This window comes from Hyperolius riggenbachi, chromosome 7 (assembly GCF_040937935.1).
Source record: "Hyperolius riggenbachi isolate aHypRig1 chromosome 7, aHypRig1.pri, whole genome shotgun sequence".
NCBI lineage: Eukaryota > Metazoa > Chordata > Amphibia > Anura > Hyperoliidae > Hyperolius > Hyperolius riggenbachi.
In genome coordinates, this window is record NC_090652.1 from 224,771,494 (window position 1) to 224,794,968 (window position 23,475).

The following is a 23,475-nucleotide window of genomic DNA, read 5'->3' on the forward strand; positions in this document are numbered from 1 at the left end:
CTAGTGAAAAAATTGCCCAAGAGAAATCTAACATTTTCCATCCAAAGCAGCTCTTGCTGTGGACACAGGTGGCAGAGGCGGCCTTTGGGGGGGAGGGGCAGCAAGTGGGGCAATTGCCCCAGGCCCCGCGCCTGAAGAAGGCCCCGCACCCTCTGCGGCGTGAGAGTGGGCATAGTAGTTACAACTCATCTTCCTTCTGCCGATATCTCTATCTCCTTACTCCCCCGGCATCCGTCGCATTGGTAACAGCGTCCCCTGTGATGACGTGACCACATGTCATTACAGGAGGCGCTGTTACAAATGCGACAGATGCCGGGACAGGAAGGAGATGGAGGCTGCTGGGGATCGGCGGAAGGTAAGTGAGTTGTAACTACTATGCCTGCTCCCCCCGTCGCTGCGGGGCACCAAAGCTTTCTAAGTTACACTGGAGGCACCTACCGATGTAACCTATACTGTGGACACCTACCTATCTAACCTATACTGCAGACACCTACCTATCTAACCTACATTGGAGGCACCTTCCTGTCTAACCTATAATGGAGGCATCTACCTATCTAACCTATACTGCGGGCACCTACCTATCTAACCTACACTGGAGGCACCTACCTACCTAACGTATACTGGGGGCACCTACATAACCTATACTGTTAGTACATACCTATCTAACCTATACAGCGGACACCTAGCTAATACAGAGTGTGTGTGTGTTTCCACAGTGTGTGTGTGTGTGTCTGTGTGTGTCTGTGTGTGTGTGTGTGCGCGCACACTCGTATATACAGCATGTATGTGTGTATCCACAGCATATCTGTGTCTTTAGGCCCCACATCTGACACTCGCCCCAGGCCCCACGTACTCTAAGGCCACCTCTGACAGGTGGCACCTTCAGCACCTCAGTAGTAACTGTAGTGGACAGGTGATGTTATCTCTGGCCACAGAGGCAGCAGCTTATTCCTGGCCATCAGCAGCATGTTTGGCAGCAGACAGAAAGGTTGGGTGGTGACAAGTCCGAACAGAGCACCCCCAGTAGCTGATCCAGGTCTGGCTTCTTGCTCACTCTGCATGTAGCGATAAGAACCATAGGCAGGGTAGGGGTTCCTATGCAATGTCAATTTTTGAAAGCACCAGTGAAAAAGGATGTAGTCAGTGTCTAATCTTTCATTGTGTCCATCACATATACATTGTGTTTGCGGACTCTGTAATAGTCATAACAGAGAGTAGGGACACCAAGAGCCAAATATAGTGTAGTATGTACTGGTAGGTGAAATGAAGTATGATAGAGTAATAAGCTATACTCACAAAGCAGGGTTATCTCAAAGGCAACCACTGTATAGGCAGGTGGGGAAATTAGACCTGACCCCACTCAGGATTAAGAAGTCACTCTCCGTAGATGAGGAAAAAAGGAGGTAACACCCCTTCACCAGGGGTGGACTTGATATAGCGTAGTATGGATACAGAGGCGCCAAAAGGATAAAAGTATCTAAAAAGTTTAAAATATGAGAAGGCAGTGGTGGACTTACCTCCTCCACAAACGCTATTGCTCTGTTGTTATTGCCCGATGAAGCGGGATCAAACCTGCGAAACGCGTTGCATTGTCCCCAGAGTATGTAAATAAACTTGTTGTATTTGACAAACACATTGGCAATTTTTGTGTCTGCTTGGAGGAGGTAAGTCCACCATTGCCTCCATACTACGCTATAATAGTCATGCAAGTAGGAACAGTGTGTTCCACTATTGCAACACAGACAATAGATGTGTTGAAAAGGGACATGTCTGAATGGGACCTATAGGTTACAGTGGATCCATTGACACATCTGTTTATCCTTTTTTCTTGGTTGCTGAAAATGGTAGAAATTTTTGTGTAGTGTGAACCTAGCACATTGTGCACAATACTGTACATTGCAATGCAAACGCAACAAAGCCAAAAGCTTGCATTGCACGTTACTGGTACGTTGCGACCATACAGTGAGGCATACCGTACCTGCCATTGTAAACGTAAGCGTTACCCTGTAAACGCACTCCATCCAGTGCGTTATCCTGATGGAACTTGCCGCACTACAATCTATGTGATAGCTCATAAGAACATCCTTGTGTACAAAGTGCCTTAATATATTCTTAGAGTACATCATGTCATCTATGTTTTGCGTATTTATAGCTGCCCCCCCCCCCCCCCAATTTTTCATGTGCACCCCCCATGTATAAATGCCCATGCATTTATACTTTACCTGTCCTGCTGTCCCCAAGTGTCCGCACTGTATTTCCACATTGGTGCCCTACGTGACTACCTCTACCAGCGTCTAGCATGTTGGGCGCGTGTGACGTCACATGCAATATGCTAGTAGTCCCATGGGACACCAGTGGGGATGTATGGCGGACGCTCAGTCATGACAGGTAAATTATAAATGCAAGGGCACCAGGGAGCACATACAACATGTAAGCGGACAGCGATTTCCGTTGCATTCGTTGTTTGCGACTAACGCGCTGGTACCGTCGCACACGCCAGTCCAAAATTTCCCAGTATGTCTGATCTATACAATCGACCAATTATGGGCCGAAATTTGTTGAATTGTCCATTGGACATGCTCTTGGCAGGACCAATATTCATCCGATTAGATAATAATTATTGAATCAGATGGTCGATTGGCAGCAAAGTCGACAGAAGTATGGGCACCTTAACTGATACTTTTATGAATGGGTGACTAAACTGCACGTAGAGGAATCCGCACACTGTAATAAAGAAAAAGCGCCCTTTGTAGCTGCACGCCCTGTATAGAATGGCATGAGAAGGACATGTGCAGCGGCGGGTCACCTCCTCTGAGGGATGGATGCGGCTAGTGACAGAGGAGTGCAGAAGGAGACCCTCTGACTGAGAGCACAGTGTGATGCAGGAGGAGGGGGAGGAGACAGGAAGGACAGGCTCAGAGGAGGAGGAGGAGGAGAGAAGGGAAGAGACTCACGGAGGAAGAGAGGAAAACACAGCAGGATCGGGACACCGTCTTGCAGGGAATAGGAAGGAGACCGACCTGGAAGCACTGCCGTACTCTGAAGATAGACGGTGCAGAGACTGACGGTGCTTAGTGACAGCACGGAAGAGATTCCCACTGCTTCCTTCTTCCTCCCCCAATACACCCTGCCTTCCATTACCTTCTGTTTCCTTCACTTCCCAGACAGCCCGATCCCCCTCTGTATAACACTTTCCTGCACAAACCAGTCTGTGCTGTCTGCCTTTGATCCCCCCTCTTGGATGCACTGTGCTGGCCATCCGATGACCCTACACTGCCACCCCCCATGCCTTCCATCAGGTCATCTCTCCTATACATGGTCATCTAGTCCCCTGTGTTCTGTGTTCCATCTCTGAGATAGAGCCTTTACCAGCAACCTCCTTTCATTCATAATTCTTTTATATATTGGTTTCTCCTTTTCTTTCTCTTCTCCCCTGTATTGTCATCTTGCAGTAGCAGTCCTTATATTCTGAGCCACATCTTCACCACTGCCTTACTTTCAGGTAATTGTGATCCCATATGCATGACTTACATTATCTGCCCATTACAGACCTGCCACTTCAACATGTCAGCTAGCTAGCTAGCAGTCCTCTAATAATGAACAACTTATTTAATGACTGATTGTGGCCCATGTACATGTTATATAGTGCATGGACACACTGCAGTGTAACAGAATATCTTACTTGCTATCATTTTCATGAATGAGGCCACTCCTTATTATCAGACTTGTTCTACTTTAATTCTTTGACTTCTTCCCTCCAGTGTTTATATGCTGATTTGTAGTGTTGTAACGTGTCCGCTCCATATGACAGTATAAGACATAATCGCCTCAACTTTTCTAATTCTTCTGCCCTACATTAACCTTTGTATTGTAATTTTAGGATAATTTTTATCTTGAAAGTTACATCTTTAGTAAAGTACATCCCCTACACATCACCCTGGACCCTTTCATCTTATTTTCTATCTGTCCCACGTATATTGCATTGCACCTCCAGGCTGGATATGTGAGGCCCTCCCCAGCCTGAAAAGATGAACTACCAGCAGCAGCTGGCCAACTCGGCAGCCATCCGGGCTGAAATCCAGCGTTTCGAGTCTGTGCACCCAAATATCTACTCTATATATGAACTTTTGGAGCGACTCGATGAACCTGCGCTGCAGAATCAGATCCGAGAGCATGTTATAGCCATAGAAGGTAAGAAGAAACTTCACCATGCTGACCTGATCTATAGATTGGTTGTGTATTGTTCCCGAAGAGACATTACTTTTTCTTTTCATATCCATTTACATGGCCTGCCATGTTGTTGGTTTGACATTGCTGACTTCTTGGCCAGTGACGGTTGTTAGCTCTTTTAACAAGTCCAGCAGTTAAATCTGTACTTGTTTGAGTCATCACACCTTGTCAGGTGACCCTGTCTCGCCAGAGGAATCAATATTTGTATGGAGTATTATTGAGTGTATATTGCTACCAGTGTTGTCACATGTATTTAACTGCTCCTCTGCCAAAGGCTTCTGCGCTTACTGCACAGATTCTGCAGTCATAAAATCTTTTCTTGGGTATGCTTTTCTTATGATTGTTCATGTAAGCTTGTACGAGTCTGGGGAGGGGATGATATGCTTGTATCCCCTGGGTTTTCTCAAAAAGACATCCCCATCATGTCATTGTTAAAAGAACAATTCCATAAAAAGTAGTAAGCATGTGAACAATGCCTTGCGTGCTGCATTGAGCAAGGAGGAATGCAGATTGCTGTAAATATGTGCTGTAAACTCCCATCATTTTGGCATGGTCAGGCATGTAATAAAAAATGTTATAGATTCTCATTAGCATTACACATGTAATTTAATTTTTGTTTTATTATGGTATATGTTTGCGTAATGGGTTGTAATGTTTGTGTTTTTAGCCTACAAAGGAACTAATAAGGATTTTATGATTTCTTCTCTCTAAAAGGAAAAAAAATGCCTATCGTACCGCAGGGGCTATGGTCAGGCCCTGATTGTTTCAGCCATTTTATCATACAGGATGGCATGTGCTGCACATGGCTTACATTAGAGCTATTTGCATCTCAGTTCTACCAAAAATGCTATCTAAATTGTAATTCAGCCTCTCCTGCTCTTGCAGCATGAATGGTGGAGTCATTTGTTCCTGTCCCTCTCCACTTTTTTTTCTTTGGCAGGCAGGAAAGGAGATGGATGCTTGTGTGTGTTTAGTACTCTGTACTCAATGAGAGGTCTCGGTGGGTAAATTCTGGTGTAGTGCATGTGGCTGTCTTAGTAAAGCAGGTGACAGCTGGGTCTAGGAAAATACAGCATTACCCATATCTCCGTATATACCTTCATTCATTCACTTCTGAAGTAGTCTCTTATCACTTGCAAAAAAAGGAGAGAGAATTTAAAGATGCCTGCATTATTATTATTACAGTATTGATTTAGAAAGCTACAACGTATTCCGTGGTGCTGTACAAAGTAAGAAACAAACATGGGGTATGTAATACAGACAATTGTATTGGTACTAAATACAGAATTGGTAATTACAGTGAAAAAAGTAACCTGATAAATTAAATGTACTGTATAACAAATTCCAAGACACAAAATGATGAGAGAGCTTTAGCCTTGCAAGCTTACAATCTAATGGAATGCGGGGGAACTAGAGGGAGTAGTATACAATTTTCATACCTAGAGGCAGTGTGTTTTTAGGTCATCTAGTAGGAGTGCAACTTGGCTGGAGGTCAAAGAGGGAATGGCCTAAGATAGAGCATATGCTTGTTGGAAAAAACGTAAAGATATCAAAGGTTGGAGAGTGACTGATGTGTTGTGGAAGGGCATTTCAGAGGAGGGGTGAAGCAGGTGTTACATTTTGTATACGTGAATGCAAGGAGGTAATTCTAGAGGAGGACAAAAGAAGGTCATGTGCAGATCTGAGATTGTGATTGGCTTGGTATCTTGAATCTAGTGAGGAGATGTACAGGGCAGAATGATTGTGGAGAGCTGTGTAGGTTAGGATTAAGGGTTTGAAGGGGATCCTCTGGTTAATCGGTAGCCAGTGAAGAGCTTGACAGAGAGGAGCAGCAGAGGAAGAGTGAGAACACGGAGCAGTGCTTTTCAGCGCTGCTAGATTTGGGCGCAGCCATAGACTGTAATGGGAATCAGTCTATAGCGGCGCTCAGTAAGTAACGTCGGCTCCGTCAGAAGACGGAGCCGAAGTTGCTTAAAAAACAAAATAATTCGGCCTCCAGCAGTCGCTGGAAGCCGAATTATTTCATTCCCACACTATCCATGGCGGCCTGGAGGGGGAATAGTAATTAAAATGGCCCGGACTTGTGCAGAAGCAGGATCAGCCATATACCGCTGTATCCTGCGCCAAGTCTACCGGCGCCGATTTCAAATGTACTCAGCGAGAAGAAAGATGGAGTCAAGCAGCCGAGTTCAGTACAGATCGGAGTGGTGCCAGTCTGTTAGTTTGTATTCCACAAAGCAGTATATTACAATAGTCCAAACAAGATATTATAAGACCATGTACTAACAGTTTAGTAGTGTCCTGAGTGAGAAAAGGTTGGATGCAAGATATGTTTTTGAGTTGGAATGACAGAAGGTTGGTAGGGAGTGAATGTGAGGAATAAAATATAGGAGTCAAATATTACCCCTAAGCACTGTGCTTTGGGAGCTTTCCATAAGTTATAGAGGTGTTATTAACATTTATTGTTATATCGGGCAGAGAGGTACAGTAGATAGAGACTGTGGAAAACTGTTCGTTATTTTTTTTTTTTACTCGCATAAAGTCTTAAGTCATGAAAGAGGATATAGCAGACAGGCAGTCGGGAACACGTGTGAGGAGGGAGTTAAGGTCTGGGGTGGAGAGGTACAGTTGTGCATCATCTGCATATAAGTGGTATTGAAACCCAAATGAGTTGATTATCAGATTCTTGCTATTGCATGTTGTCTTCAAAATGTAAAGGCTGAAACATTGGCATGTATATTCATTGTCTTTTAATTATGGTATGTTTTAGTTCACATAGACCAGAAATGTATTACCCAAATGTTGTGGGTGATTGACTGCTAAAGCCCTATGCAGTCTTATCATGACAGGTGATAGCCAAATCACCAGAGATTAGCCACCTTAAATGATCTGCTTGTCCCCAGTTCAGTGTACCAATCAAGGAGGTATGTGTGTATTTTTCTTTTGGCACTACAGCAACTGTATCAGCATGGCCTAAAATGAGAGGATTCCCTAAGAGGCAGTGTCATCTGACACAGTGACTAGTTCTGTTCTGTAAAGGTAGCCATACACTGATCGATTTGCCATTAGATCGACCAGCTGACAGATCCCTATCTGATCGAATCTGATCAGAGAGGGATCGTATGGCTGCCTTTACTGCAAACAGATTGTGAATCGATTTCAGCCTGAAACCGATCACAATCTGTTGAGCTGCTGCTCCTGCCGCCTGAACCCCCCCCGTATACATTACCTGGAGCTGGGTGCCGGGCGTCTTCTCCACGCTGCACCGCACCGCTCTGTTCCGGCTCCATCCCGGCGCTTCCTGTGTCACTCCGTGACCAGGAAGTTCAAATAGAGCGCCCTCTATTTGAACTTCCTGGTCACTGCAGTGACACAGGAAGCGCTGGGATGGAGCCGGAACAGAGCGTTGCAGCGCGGAGAAGACGCCCGGGAGCCAGCGTCAGGTAATGTATACCTGATCGGATCGGCCGCCGCTAGCGACGCGCACCCTACCCGTGGGCGATCGAGGGTAATTTCCCGCACGGCGCGATCGACGGACCGATCTGATTTCGGGAGGAAATCGGATCGGCGGGTACGTTTAGCGCGAACGATTGGCAGCAGATTCGATCCCAGAATCGAATCTGCTGTCGAAACGGCCGCGAATCGGGCCAGTGTATGGCCACCTTAAGGAATTGGCTTTTTTAATTTTTTCGAGCCCACCTTGGGCTCGCTTTAAGATCTTTAGAGCCTATTATATCATCTAAGAGATGATTTCTTGACATCTACTTCCTTTTGACCTACAAAGTATGACCTCTTCTTGAAGACACGTTTTCTACCTGAAGTGTAACAACAACCTAAGGTGCCCTATTAGCGAAAATGTCATGGAGCCTGCTCTCTAGAATCCAATATTTCTCCCGTGGCCCCCATGCTGTCAGCAAAGCCCCCCCCATCCCATTGCAGTGTAGCGCAGCATAGCAATATATTTACCTGCTCCATCGCTGTGTCAGGTGTCCTCTTTTCCTCCCTCCAGCCGTGCACTCTATGTAAGCAAGGGATGTGTTTGCTGCCAGGGCCGGATTTCTGGTAAGGCCACAGACGCCAGGGCCTTGGGCGGCTGCATTGCAGGGGGTCACCTGGACATGAAAGGGGGGCTGCTACATATGAAAGAGAAGGCTGAAATGGAGCAACACATGATAAAGGGAAACTGATGCTCAAGGGAGCTGTTCATCAAAGAGAGGGGCTACAGTACATGGATAATACACATGGAAGAGGGGGCTGCACATGGCATGGGAGGGGAACTACTGCACAATAAAATAGAGCCACAACATATTTGGCCTAGGGCAGTGATCTGCAAACGTGGCTCTCCAGCTGTTAAGGAACTACAAGTCCCACAATGCGTTGCAGGAGTCAGCCAGTAGTCATGGTTCATAAAGGCAAATGCATTGTGGGACTTGTAGTTCCTTAACAGCTGGAGAGCCAAGTTTGCAGGTTACTGGCCTAGGGGCACAAAAGTATAAATCTGGCCTTGTATGCTGCTGTAATGCCTTGCTGAGCTACTTTGCAGAAAGGGGAAGAGAAGAGTTCCCCGCTTGCTATGGTGCTGGGGTAGCTATACCCCGGTTTTACTGTAGTACAAAGATTCTGAGGGAAATGTTGGACCTCTGCTGTTCTTCCAATCTTGTCTGTCACATGGTCCTACCTTGCTGGATTGCTCAGCAGCTGAATCCAGGTAGAAAGCAAGTGCTGTTCCAAGCACATTTGGCCCTTGTAACAGGTACCATGTCCACCACTCTTTATCTGTACACATATCCTCCTAATTGCTGTTTAAATGTAACATTTTTTTAAGTTAGGCCTTAAAGTGTATTGATTTTGCAGCACTCTCCCCCCTTTGCCCCCCTCTTCTCTCACCACCTGCACAAATACATAGATAATTGAAAAACAATTTATTTTCTGTGGCCTAACAACCCTTGTGTAACATCAGGAAGGTTCACAAACCAAGGGAGTGTCCCGAGTTCTCTCCAATACTCCAGAATTTCCCCTCTCATTTTTTATCCCTTGGACCTTTTCACGTTAGCTAGTTTGAAAAAAGAAATCTGAGTTTTATCACAGACATAAGAGATAAGGGGCAAAGAAACATGTTTACATAAGAGATAACACTCAGAGGTGAGACTAGAAATGTGTTGCTTTGAGGCTATGTTTCCACTGTATTGTGAAATTTTCGTGTCCAAAAATCGAATAAGATTTTTCTGATTGGTGAAAATGAGCGTGTAAATTTGTACGCGATTTTACTCAAAATTTACATACTCCTTAGCAGTGCATTGTGAAAAGCCTTCAGTTAAAATACGTGTAGTGTGAACTGGTCAATAGGAAAACGTGGACATTACTTTGAAAATACTCATCCTTTCGGCTATAACTGAGAGCATCTGAGTAAGTGCAAAACGAGCCTTATGCTGGGCAAACACGGTACGTTTCTGTACTGTATCGAGCAGCTGATCCGGCCAGCTGATAATATTCAGCTGGTCCGATCACGCTGCTCGACTCTCGCCGGTGGACAATGGCAGGAATCGAGCAGCTGATAAAGAGCGCCGGCGGGGACGAGCTGTAATCGATCCGCGGGGATGTGGCGGGGGTCGATCCGGCAGCTAATCGGCCGCCAGATTGACCCGTGTATTCCCAGCATTACACATAATGAGTAAAGCAGAATGTGTTGCATGTAGTGTATTGCATCCTGCTTTACGCATCGCGTTGTAAAGCCCCGTCTACACTTAATCAGTTGCTATCAGTTATAACTTAAAGGACAACTAATCGGATCATGTGGTCTGACCGACGTCATCAGGTCTGTACAGTACAATCCTGATGACGTCGGCCAGACCGCGTGACCCGCGCAGTGGAACACACAAGAAGCTGACCTGGCGAGGTTGGCTTCTGCAACGCAGGACTCCGGTAGCCACCGGAGCTGCGGTGAGGGCACAGGATGGCTGCCAGGGGCTGGAGGAAGCCCCCAGGTAAGTGTATTTTGTTTTTTCTTATTTAGCTTGGACCTTCCCTTTAAGGTATGGCATGACAGCCACTTGTAGAACACTGAAAAAGGTGTCAATCGAGAGCCCACTATAGTGTAGTATATTTGACATTGGATAAATATGAGATTGAAATGCTACTCATAAAGGTATGCTACTCATAAAAGTAACCTTCTAGGCAACCGCTGTGTGCGCAGGTAGGGAAATTAGCCTGTCTTCTGTCAGGTAAAAAGTCACTTTCTGTTGAAGAGTAACGCCTCTCCACCAGGGTGGAACATTGAAGTACTATCGAAACAGCGGCACCAGTGTAGGATAAAATATATATAAAACTATTTAAAAAGGGAGGAAGTGGCGGACTTGTCTCCCCAGTGAAGACTTGCAGGGCATTCTACCTCCACTACGTGTCTCGCAAATCAGGCAAGTGTACAGATCCCCTCAGTAATGGACATTGCATCACAAAGTGCTTCCTGAATAAGTTGATTAATTCTAATTACCCAAACCATGACATGGAGAATTGCAAATCTGTAGCTAAACATTATAAATGGATTGATTGTTCCATTGCTGCTTTATGAAGTTAGCTCTATATGGTGTGTGACATTTCTGAGTAGGTTTGGAGTACAGTTTCTAAGACCAGGCTGAACATTTCTGCTAATATTTAAAAGAAAACTGAAGCGAGAGGGATATGGTGGCTGCAATACTTATTTCCGTTTTAAACAATACCAGTTGCCTGGCAGTCCTGCTGATCCTCTGCCACTATAGCCCAATCTACACAATACGATTCTTTGTACGATTCGATTATGATTCTATTTACGATTCAATTAAATCCAACATGTCTGATCGGGATTCGATTCAATTCAGTTCGATTTGCAATTGCAAAACAATGGCAAATCGAATTGAATTGAATCCCGATCTGACATGTCGGATTAAATTGAATCGTAATCGAATCGTACAAAGAAACGTATCGTGTAGATTGGGCTTAATACTTTTAGCCGTAGACCCTGAACAAGCTTATGCAGACCAGATGTTCATTATTGTCAGATCTGACAAGATTAGTTGCATGTTTGTTTCTGGTATTCTGACACTACTGCAGCCAAATAGATCACAAGGCTGCCAGGCAACTGGTATTGTTTAAAAGCAAATAAATATGGCAGCGTCCATATTCTTCTCACTTTAGTTGTCCTTTAAATCTCTATTGTACTATTTCCGTTGTATTGAATTTACATTCTAAAACAAGTCCGCAGTGGCAAGATCCATAGTCTTGCAGCTCTCATGAGTCCTGTTTAATGAAGTACTTTTTGTTTCGTTGCTTTGAACAGTTATTAGAAGTTTATCTATAAATGGTGTTTATTTCCATACACAACAGCTATGTCTTATCACTTGGGCCATTATCGGTGCACATTCTGTTGAGGCTTGATGCATGTGAGAGACTCTGGCAGCCCTGTATCAGCAGTTTTATTGGAAGAAAATAGAAATGGGCCAGTGTCACCTTCCTTGAAGTTTTTTTTATGCTGTCTGTGTTTGATCTTGTCTGCAGTGCTGATCTGGCAGACAATGAGCGCATTGGTTAATAAATAAACACACTTTTCTCTGGCTGTAAGCTCATTCTAGATTACATCAAGGATCCTGGGCTTCAGATGGCTTACCCGGACATTCAGGTTCACACACAACGTTTTGTTACAGACTAAATCACATGTGCTGTACAAACACCTGACAGGTACTTTGTGTAATGTGGCCCCGTGATATTTAATTCATTTCTGCATGTGAAGAAGACGTTGCTAGCATGGTTACCACACAGAACACCTGGCCTCTGCTTTCTAAATCCGAGCCCTGACTGAGGTGAGAAACAGGAGACATATCCTTTCACACCTGAGGCTTGCTGTCTGCTAGGCCCGACCTCCCTGGACCTCAGGAACCTGGAGTACAGCTTGTCTGGTGATTTGTTCTTCTGACAGTTTTCTTGTCTTTTGATATTTATAACATCTATGTGTTTTACGTGGTCTTATTTGTTTGTGTAACCGAACACAGGTATTGTTTACCTGGGCATGGTCTGGCTTTTGCATTGTCCTGTCTGTAGAATTATCAGTGTCATATGCCTTGTGTATATTGTCATAAGCCTATTATTATATTATTATAATATTTTGAGTTTTTTATTTTTTTTATTTTATTTTTTTACTGGAGTAGCCTTAAAAGTATTACCAGCACGTTGTTGTTGTTGTTGTTGTTGAGCTTTTGTACTGTGGCACTAGTTCAATAAACTGGCCTACACAGGCCCAAATCCTGATGGAGACCCAGTTGTTCCTTTCTTTGGCTTGACGTTGCACCTTTTGTGTATCCAGGTGTTGACACTGAAGATTTCCTTCATTATTAAAATTATTACCAGACTTTCCCAATAAAATAAAGCTGGCCACTAATGGTCCAATTTCTAGCGAAAAATCGTTCGAGCGATCAGAAATTCTGATCTGATTGGTTGTAAATAATCTCCATTGGTGGACACAATCGATTATGAACGAGTGAAAAAAATGTCACCCGAATGAATTTTCGTCGAACGAAAATTTGGATTTTCTTGGTGGTCGTGATAGATAGGAAGCAAAGATTGGTTAGTTGATGGTGTAGGGAACAATTTTTCGTCCGATCAGAATTTCTGATCGCTCGAACGATTTTTCGCTAGAAATTGGACCGTTAGTGGCCAGCTAAGTTTGTCCTGCAATTATTTATGGTCAGATGTGACAGTCTGTTACGGAACAAACAGGAATGGCAAGGAATGACCACATTTTGCAGAAACATTGACACTGAAACAGGAATGTGCAAAAAAGGTGTATTATGAACCAACTCATGCAAATAAAATGCAACCATATGCAAACAATATATACAGTGAATCTCCCGCAAACCAAACAAAACAGTGTGCACACGTACAACCAAAACCCTGACTAACGATCAATCTATTTACAAACGGCGTGCAGGAGATATATATATATATATTATTAACGCAGTATCAAAGGGAGCAGGCAAAGACAGGTCAAAACGGAATATCAGAGATAGCAACAGGTAATCAGATACATGCGAGGTACAGAGGAATAAACAGAAGCAGAGTCAGGACAAGCAAAGGGTCAGCAACAGGTAATCAGATCACAGAACACAAGGAATCAGGTAACAGAGGTGACCAGAGACTCAGACCTATAACAAAGGAGGTTCTGGCATTGACTTGGAGGAAGAGGCAGATTTATATAGTCCATGTAACAGGAAGCAGCTGGTGGTAATTGATCAGGGACACATTAGAGGCCTCTGCAGGCCATACAAAGAACTGCAAGTCCTTAAATGTAATGATAAGCCACCTGCTGGTGGATAGTGGAAGTCCAAGGCAGTCCGACTCAATACCACCACCAGCAGGCAGGAGATGATATAACATGAATCGTAACACAATCTGGTGTGTGTCCAGGCGTTTCAGCCAGTTGCTGTTGTATTCCGCCACAGTAGAGGACTTCCCAGTCCAGTCTCCCTTCTGTCCATGAGACAGTACAATAGCTTGGCAAAGGTCACCATGGATGGATCAGTATGTTACCTATCGCCTGTCCAGAAATCGCTGTACACGAAATAGGTACCATTTGGGTTGTGCTTTGGCCAGTGCTACAGATGTTGGTGCTATATAATATAATAATCATGGCTTGTTAAAGTCTGCACTTTAGAGGCATTCTTATTAAAGATTGTGAAGTACAGTAAATTGCTTGTTTAGCTTAACTGAAAATTTACAGCATGCAAATAGTGAAACTGAAGCTTTTTATAACGGCAACAACAAAAAACCTGAATTGCTGTCCAATGCTATCCATTACCTAAACGGGTTTGCTGAGGGGCATAGGGATGTGAGAACTGGATTTTGCTAATGTTAAAATACCATCTCAGTGCTTATGAACCAAATTCTTAGTACTTCTGAGAAAGCACAGACATAGAAGGGGACACTTAGGTTGAACTTGTGAGTTTTGGAGCAATCGAGTTGCCTCCTCTGCTTCCAGTGAACTGCTAAAACATTACACAAATTTTATTTTTGGATGAAACACTCACAAGCGGGTGTGACAGCATAGCCAGAGGCTGATATGCTCTTTGTTCTAGGAGGCTTAGGCTAGAGTAGGACAGAGTCATGTGTAATTCAGGAGCCATTCTTTGCTATCCAGGAGGCAGAAGAAAACCTTTGAGTCAGGTTGAGGGACAAGAAATAGATTCAAAAGCAATAGCTGTAATTTGTTAGGAGGCTTGGTTACTTGGCTTCTGGGCCTTCTCCAGCCCAGGCTTTAGATCCATAATGACCTTTCCTAGTACTAACAGGCTGTTTGGCTCTCTGTTGATTAGTATTTGTTGCTTGCTGCATGGCGAGGGGAAGTGGGAGGATGAGCTGGGGTGATCCTCTAGAATTCGGTGTTCCCCAACCCTGTCCTCAAGGCCCACCAACAGTGCATGTTTCGTATACATCCACAGAGGTAGGTAATCGGCTCTACTAAGACACTAATGACCTCACCTGTGCATGTTTGTGGTTTCCTGCAAAACATGCACTGTTGGTGGGCCTTGAGGACAGGGTTGGGGAACTCTGCGTCTAGATCAGGCATGGGCAAACTTGGCCCTCCAGCTGTTAAGGAACTACAAGTCCCACAATGCATTGCAGGAGTCTTACAGCCACAGTCATGACTCATAAAGGCAAATGCATTGTGGGACTTGTAGTTCCGTAACAGCTGGAGGGCCGGGTTTGCCCATGCCTGGTCTAGATCGTGCTACAGCCGTAGCAATCTGGCTGTAAATGCACTGCAACGTTATGGGCCATCTATCTACCGCAGCTGCTGCCCCATCCCCGGTAGGGGACAGAGATTTCCTTGTCCTGTCAGATCAATATTTTTTTTTTTTTTAAATTTTGATTTTTAGGCCCAAGTTGTTCAAATGATTGTAAAACAAACATGTCTTGCAGTAGATTCCCAGCAGATTCAATCACTGTGATCAAATCTGCTGGGAGTCGAACGGGAAAATTGATGTGTGTATCACCTGGTGGGTTGAATGACACGCCGCCGTTTCTTCTTGGTTTCTACTTTCATAAGTATTTAAAATCTCATTGAGGTGTTTCTATGTTAGTTTGTGGAGAATTCATCAAGTAGATTCCGAGCACACTTCAAGGTCATACGAAGCTTGTAAGTGATTGAGCCGGTTTGTGCCCACACATAACTCGTGGGCTTAATTCACACATCTGCCTGTTTGTTGCATTTTCTACACATAAAGCACACACAATTGTGTTTTTATCAAATAAATAAAAGCACTGTCTAAAATGCTCCCAAAGCATACGTGAATAGCAAAGTGCAGAGTTCTGAATGGGCCCTAAAGTATCAGTTTAGGGGGACTATGACCCCTTTGGAAGGGAATAAACCATTTAATATATGCTTTTGCCCACCATGCCTACACTGTTGCCATGGCAATCATAGCAGTGAAGAGAAATCATGCATGCCTGCTGGTATTAATAGTAAAAGACATTCAGTTGTATTTCATGATATTATATGAGTGGCTTTTCCTGTCACAAGAGTTTATTTGGATATTATCTTGCCTTTTCACATGTCAGCAGAATGCAGAACATGAGATTAGGCTGTAGTGCTTTGTTCTGAGTCAGCAGTGCTATGACTGAGTGTAGCGGCATGTGTGCTGCATGAAGTGCTGTCTCACACAGGGTGCAGGCGTACTTTACTTGTAGGTGCCCCCAGATCTGTGTGTGGGGGATATTTCTGGCCAGGAATTATTTGATCAGCTGTTCCGTTGTGTGCATTACTGTCTCCCCTCCTGCAGTGCTGTGTGTGAATGCTGTCATGGTTTCTCTATGCATCTGCTTGACAAATTGGGCAAAACACTACAGTGATATGAAAAAGTAATTGCCACCTTTACGAGCTTCCATTTTATTGCATCTCTTTCATACTGGATGGTTTCTGGTCTTTAAACTAAAGGGAATCTGAGAACACTTTATGCATTTAAACCCCAATTCCTTTAAAGCAAATGTGAAGCCAGATACTTGCCTATGGAGTGGGAAAGCTCTGGATCTCCTAGAGCCTTCCCTCTCCTCTCAGAGGGTGTCCTCGCTCCGGTGCTGCCCCCTGTTCAAATTTGCAACTTCCTGGAGCACTCAAAAAGCTTTGGAAGTATTTTTGTCTATAAAGACGGGTGGCCCTGTACTGCGCTCGGGTGGTAAGGAGCTGTCCATAATTCGAAGCATTCGGGGACACACTACTTCCGGAGCCTTCCGAGGACCCCTGAAGGTGTATTTGACCAGTTGGTCGAATACCGGCAACAGGGGTGACAGCTTTGGAATGAGGACACCAAGAGAGGACCTGGAAGGCTCGATAACATCCAGAATCTTCCTCTCCATAGGTGAGTATCTGACTTTTTTTTTTCACTTCACACCCGAGGGGATTGGGATATGGAGGCTGCCATATTTATTTCCTTTGAAGCAATACCCATTGCCTGGCAGTCCTGCTGATTCTCTTCTTCTAATACATTCAGCCATAGACCCTAAACAAGCATGCAGCAGATAATGTTTCTGAACTTTCTGACAATATTGTCAGAACTGACAAGATTGTCTGCATGCTGGTTTCTGGTGTAATTCTGATACTACTGCTGAAAAATAGATCTGCAGGGCTGCCAGGCAACTGGTGTTGTTTAAAAGGAAATAAATATGGCAGCTTCCATATCCCTCTCAATTTGGGTTCACATTAAGGCACAACGTTTGCCAACATCCATATCACCCATGAGCGGAAATAGTTGCTTACGTTATCTACTCAATCAGCTGATCAAATCAAATTAGATCATTAGGCGCTGGAGACTGAACACATTCAGGATTGTTGAATTAAAATAAACTTGACAACTGTCCCTCCTTTAGGAAAAACTTAAAAGAAGTGAGAGGGATATGGAGGCTGCCATATTTATTTCCTTTTGAAATAATAATTGCATGGCTGTCCTGTCTCTGCTTCTAATACTTTTAGCCATATCCCCTGAACAAGCATGCATATCAGAGGTTTGGCTATACTAGCTCATGTTTGTTTCAGGTGTATGATTCAGACTCTACTGCAGCCAAGTAGATCAGCAGGACTGCCAGCCTCTGAAAGATAAGCAACCGCATAATAACCGTTAAAGAAAAACATTTCTTTGTTACAGTTTATAGACCTCCTACTGAGATTCTGCAGAGTGGTTGCTTCCTGGTATCCTAGGAGCACAGAAAGGGTTAACCTCCTGTGTTGACATATTAGCTTAAAATTCAGCAGAGTCAGCAGACAGCTCAAATTACCCTAGCACCTTACTTGCTGAGAAGGGAGAATAAGACAGGCTGTTCTCTATAAACACACACAGCGAGGATTTCTCTGTTTTTCCTTCTTTCCTGTGCAAGAGTTCAGGTCCTCATACACATACTTAGATTACTGTCCTCTGAATTGATTAGTCGTACCTGCATTCACAATTTTTTTTTCTCCGATCAACCACCTAGCATGACTATATAGCTGTAGACTGGGCTTGCACTAAAATAAAAAGCTGGTTTACCTTGTCATTGACGGAACACCAAGTAAAAATATGACTGCTAATTTATGTGACATCGTTTACACTGACTAGGCTTAATTGGTGTTGTGTCTGGCAGTGGCAGATGCTTTATGCAATGTATTTTGCTTCTGTCTTGGACATCAAATTGCAGTGGAAAGATGCTTCGTGACCAGCAAATGGGAGTCTGAATTGTGCTTTTGTTAAAAGGCCTAAGATGGCCAAGCCTAGAAAGTGACCTCATACATTAGGATAGTGTTGTGTTCTACCAACAAAGACAAGACACAGAACTTTTATATCGTTCTTTTCTCCTGGCAGGCTCAAAGTGCTCCATGGGCAACCAGAATCATTAGGGAGCCTTGCCCAAAGACTCTTTGCTGGTGTCGTTCCAGGCTTCAGCCAGGATTTGGAGCTCTAAGGGCTCTAATCCAACATCAGACAGCAGCCTTAACAGTACGCTATCCAACAAACAGGTTGTCATGTTTATGTTTGTGCTGATTGTAAAGGATATAAGCAGCAGTGTCCTTACAACGCTTATCTGTGATGGATAAATGGTAGTCATAGATTTTTTTTTTTAAAGGACCCTTGAAGTGAGAGGCATATAGTAGATGCCATATTTATTTCCTTTTAAACAATACTAGTTGTATGGTAGTCCTGATGATTTTTCTGTGCAAAAAGTGATCCAATTAATTTCCCTAACCTTTTTTTTTTCCGTTTAACTTGCCAAAATGTGTCAAGCAAGGGTCTAGTATACAGTGCAGGAGAGTATTGACGCGTATGCATGTCAATACTGTTCACAGCATGTTTTGTATTGAGGTGTATAACTGTTAACCCTCCTGACGGTTAATTTTTTTGCCAATTAGGCAGAAATCCATTTTTAAAAAAAAAAAATTGTTTTTGTTTCATGTAAAGCTACCAGAGTGGTAGCTACATGAAACACCACTAGAGGGCGCATGCGTCCCTCTAGTGCGATCATCGCCGGCATCAGTAGCAAACAGGGGAATGCGTATATAACCCGTTCCCCTGTTTGGCTTCTCCTGTCGCCATGGCGACGATCGGAATGACGTCATGGACGTCAGCTGACGCCCTGACGTCAGACGCCTCCGATCCAGCCCATAGCGCTGCCTGGAACTCATTGGTCCGGGCAGCGCAGGGCTCTGGCGGGGGGGGGGCCTCTTCCGCCGCTGCTTCCGGGCGATCGCCGATCGAGCTGTACGTGCGGCTAGCAAAGTGCTAGCTGCGCGTACAGCACTTTGAATGGGGCGAATCGCCCCACTAGAGGCAGAGCTATCCTCCTGCGCGGCATAGCCCGAGCTCAGCTCGGGCTTACCGCCAGGAAAGTTAATACCGCTAGGGAGGTTATGTCAGAGCTCCTGATCTGCATGCTTGTTCAGAGCCTATGGCTAAAAGTATTGAAGATAGAGGCTCAGCAGGACAGCCAGGCAATTTAAAAAGAAATACTGTATGTACTTGCATATAAGCCTAATTTTTCAGGACAAAAAATGTGCTGAAAAGTTACACCCTCTGCTTATATGCGGGTCAGTGGAGTAGAACGGATGATGGAGCAGATTTTGTTACTGGCAGAGGAACTTAAGGATTGTGCACTAGTGATCCTGCTCTTGCCAGCTTGCTCCCTGCTGTGTCCGTGCCCCACATCCCTTGCAACGCAGTGTTCAGAGTGCGCTGCTCAAAACTACCTGTCTCCCCTGGCTTGTGTAGTGGAGCGTAAACGTGTCAGTGGTGCAATGATCGGGAACACAGCTGTATCATTTGGCTATGGGGAGAGGGGCTGACTTGCACTGGGGACACATCAGGCTACTGTGGAGGGAGCTTATACGCGAGTCAATCACTTTTTCCTTGTTTCTGAGGGAAACTTGGGTACCTCGGCTTATATGCCAGTATATACGGTACACATAGCAGCCTCCATATGCCTCTCAGGTGTGTTTTAACTTAGAAAGTGGTCAGTGTTTGTTCTCTGCAGCTCTTGTTGCCAGATGTGACTTTAGATGGCAGGGCAGTGGTTTTACTTTTGAACGTTAGCACCCTTCTGTTTCCACTACCACTTGCCACTGGTTTTGGAAACCAATCCCTCGGGTTAGTGACAGTCCAGTGCAGAGTGCTGTACAGACACATCATGTATTGTTACTATAGAGGGGGTGAAGGGGCACCTTAGCTGGGGTCTGGCTTAACTGGCTAGATGCTAGTTGCAGGCATGTGACTCAGAAACAATGAAAGCCAAAAGCTCAGTATGCCAGCCAGGCAACTAGCATTGTTTATAAAAGGGAATGAAGATGTCAGCCTCCGTATTCCACTTATTTCAGGTTCCTTTTAAACCCTGATGCACTATAGTGCTAAGAGGCAATACAAAAATCTTGTGCACTGTATTTTTAAATGTATTGTAGTCTGTGGCTGTGCGTTTTAAAATCACAAACTGGAGCTGCAGTTTCCCAGGAAATGAAATAAAATGCCTGAACCCTTTCAAAATGCCTAGAAAATGCAAAGCTCTGGAAACACCTGTCAACACAAACACATTAGGATGCATTATTTCTAGACATTAGGTTGTCTGTGTGTTTCCCAGCCAGTTTAGTATGTATGACATACAGGATTTCAATGTCCTGCTAAACAGTTTTCTATGAAAAGCTAATACTTCCTGTTTAAATCCGTATCAGTCATTGTTCTCGGTGTTGCATGGAATCTTTCAGTTTTGCAAACTTTGAAAGTTGAAAGACTCCACCTGCTTTTGCTTGGGATCATAAATAACATCCTTAGGTTGATGACCTTGCTAAGCTTTTCTTGGTTTCTATAATGTCAGCTGCTACACTCTATGGTATGTGCAGTCAGTAGGACAATGGCAATATACAATGCGTGGGGAGTTGTTTTTTTTTTTTTTTAATGTGCTATGTGCAGAAAGACACTCTGTGGCATTACTGATAATAATAATGTCATGTTGGGTGGGAAAATCTAAAGTGCTTGTGCGGCTTTGCAACTATTGAGGTCAATTTGGACCTTCTAAAATGTACTGCTGAAATTTGGACTCTACTGTGGTTTACTAATTGAATAGATATACTGTAGCTAGTAAAATATATTACACAAAGTAGGGACACCAAGGGCCAAATATAGTGTAGTATGTACTGGTAGGTGAAATGAAGTATGATAGAGTAATAAGCTATACTCACAAAGCAGGGTTATCTCAAAGGCAATCACTGTATAGGCAGGTGGGGAGATTAGACATGACCCCACTCAGGATTAAGAAGTCGCTCCCCGTAGATGAGGAAAAAAGGGGTAACACCCCTCCACCAGGGGTAGACTTGATTATTATTTTTATTATTTAGTATTTATATAGCGCCGACATATTACGCAGGAGGAGCTCACAATCTAATCCCTACCATTGCCATATGTCTATATATTATGTAGTGTAAGTACTGTAGTCTAGGGCCAATTTTTAGAGGGTGCCAATTAACTTATCCTTATGTTTTTGGAATGTGGGAGGAAACCGGTGTGCCCGGGGGAAACCCTTCGCAGGCACGGAGACAATATACAAACTCTTTGCAGATAGTGCCCTGGCTGGGATTCGAACCAGAGACCCAGCGCTGCAAGGTGAGAGAGCTAACCACTACGCCACCGTGCTGCCCTTGATACAGCGTAGTATGGATACAGAGGCACCAAAAGGATACAAGTATCTAAAAAGTTTAAAACTTGAGGAGGCAGTGGTGGACTTGCCTCCTCCAAGCAGGACAGAGGTGCCTGGCTCTTCTACTGACCACATATGCTATTGCTCTGTTGTTGTTGACTGATGAAGTGGGCTCAAACCTGCGAAACGCGTTGCATTGTTCCCCCGGAGTATGTAAATAAACTTGTTGTTTTTGACAAACACATTGGCAATTTTCGTGTCTGCTTGGAGGAGGTAAGTCCACCACTGCCCACTCATGTTTTAAACTATTTTGATTATTTTATTCTTTTCGCGCCTCTGTATCCATACTACACAGTAAAATATATTAGTTCTCTTTGCTACAAAACCGGGTTTGCTTTTTTTTTTTTTTCTTTGCTAAACATAGTTTATTGATGGGGAAAATAAAAGCAAAAAACAACCAAAATATTTCCATTGATTATAGGTATATTGTGCATCTCCCACGATTGGCACTTATTACAGCATTTTGTGTTGCCTGATGCATTACAAAGCTATGGACCCCTCAAGTGCGGACTGCTTCTGCCCATGGCACTTCTGCAATCCTATTGGGGTACACTAAGCAAAGAATGGACAAATCCAAATGGTACAGCAACAGGGTCATATGCATAGCACTGCCCTCCGGCTAGTGACGCGCTCGGCGCTGGAATTCCTGTCAGTCTGTGCATGTATGCTGCATTGCACTGCGCGCCTCTCATGCACATTTACTGCGTTACCCATTGACGTGCATTACTGCATAATCTGTGCTGTAGGCACTGATCATGCGGTAGTGTGCTGCAGCACCACTTCACATCACGTGGAGTGTGCAAGTCTCCATAGACTTGCATGGCCCTCGCGGCAGGGAACAGTAATGCGGTGCAACGCAGTGTGCAAGGGATCTAAAAGCGCCTAGTCGGGAGACATTCATTGTTATAGGATACGGTATTCTCATATTATTCAGTGTTTGGGTTGTATGCAGTAAACTGCATTAAGCAGAATTACGTGCGAAAAGTCTTGCCGCATGACGAGTAGCATAATGCATTGCATGTAATGTATGGTGTTCTTCACTGCTCATTGCACAGTAAGACTTAACACACTGCTTAACCCATCTTACTGCATATATATGCCCTTTTTGTGTCTTCCCCTCCTTTTTGACATTTGAAGAGCAAGATATTGCTGAACCAAGCTGCAGCTGCAGCCCGGCTATGTATCCTGCTGTTCTCTTTCAACTTAGTTGCTACAAGTCATATGACCAAACAATATTATTTGCAGAATCTTTACTGTACAGAGAAAAGTGACATTTAGGCTAGGCCCACACTGCATCTGACTCCTGCTGTGCACGGTACAGCGGATGCTTGACACAGGATCCTTTTCCTTGTTCAATAATCCACTGCCGTAGGCATTTGCATAATAACACATCAGCTTTACAATGTACCCGTGTGTTCTTTCTACATAAAGAAAAAATACTTCTTTCTTATTTGAATTGGGCAACCCTTTTCCTGCTTACATATAGTACAGACCTCTGATAACATAGTAATAGAGTGATCTGCTGATCTATATGCAGGTATCATAGATGAATTAAAGTGAACCGTAACTGAAAAGTAAAAAAAAGTGTTTCACTTATGAGGCTTCTACCAGCCCCCTGCAGCCGCCTTGTGCTTGCACCGTCCTGGAGCAATTCTCCGGCCCCCCGCCGCAGCTAAGTTCACGTACTGCGCATGTGCAGGATGGCAATGTGAGCGCGAGCGAGGCCGTGTGTGGCTAGGGTTGCACAGGCGCAGTGGACCGGCAACTGGCCGATTTGCCAAAAACTAAACTTAGCCGCGGCAGGGGACAGGAGCATCGTTCCAGACGGCGAGGGCACAGGGTGGCGGCAGGGGGCTGGTAAAAGCCCCAGGTAAGTGAAATGCTTTTTTTTTACTTTTCAGTTAAAGTTCACTTTAAGAAGTAATGGGGCCTTAGCAAGGTAGTAGAATTTGGGCCCCCTTGCGTTACATTTGGTAAGCTGAAGTGTAAAGAGGTAAAAGAAAATTGCAGGTGGGCCCC

At 44.3% G+C, this 23,475-nt stretch overlaps 1 protein-coding gene across 3 annotated transcripts in view; it reads left to right on the forward strand.

Moving 5' to 3' along the window:
- The first annotated feature begins 2,934 nt into the window (after nt 1–2,934).
- The window catches only part of AGAP1 (ArfGAP with GTPase domain, ankyrin repeat and PH domain 1), a 589,384-nt gene continuing 568,843 nt past the window's right edge, over nt 2,935–23,475 (forward strand). For 2 of the 3 annotated variants that reach the window (XM_068245326.1, XM_068245327.1), the window contains exon 1: nt 2,935–4,191. In XM_068245326.1, the coding sequence (XP_068101427.1) occupies nt 4,029–4,191 (163 nt within the window). In that variant the 5' untranslated portion in view covers nt 2,935–4,028. The remainder of the gene's footprint in view (nt 4,192–23,475) is intronic. The other variant, XM_068245325.1, reaches the window with a different exon arrangement.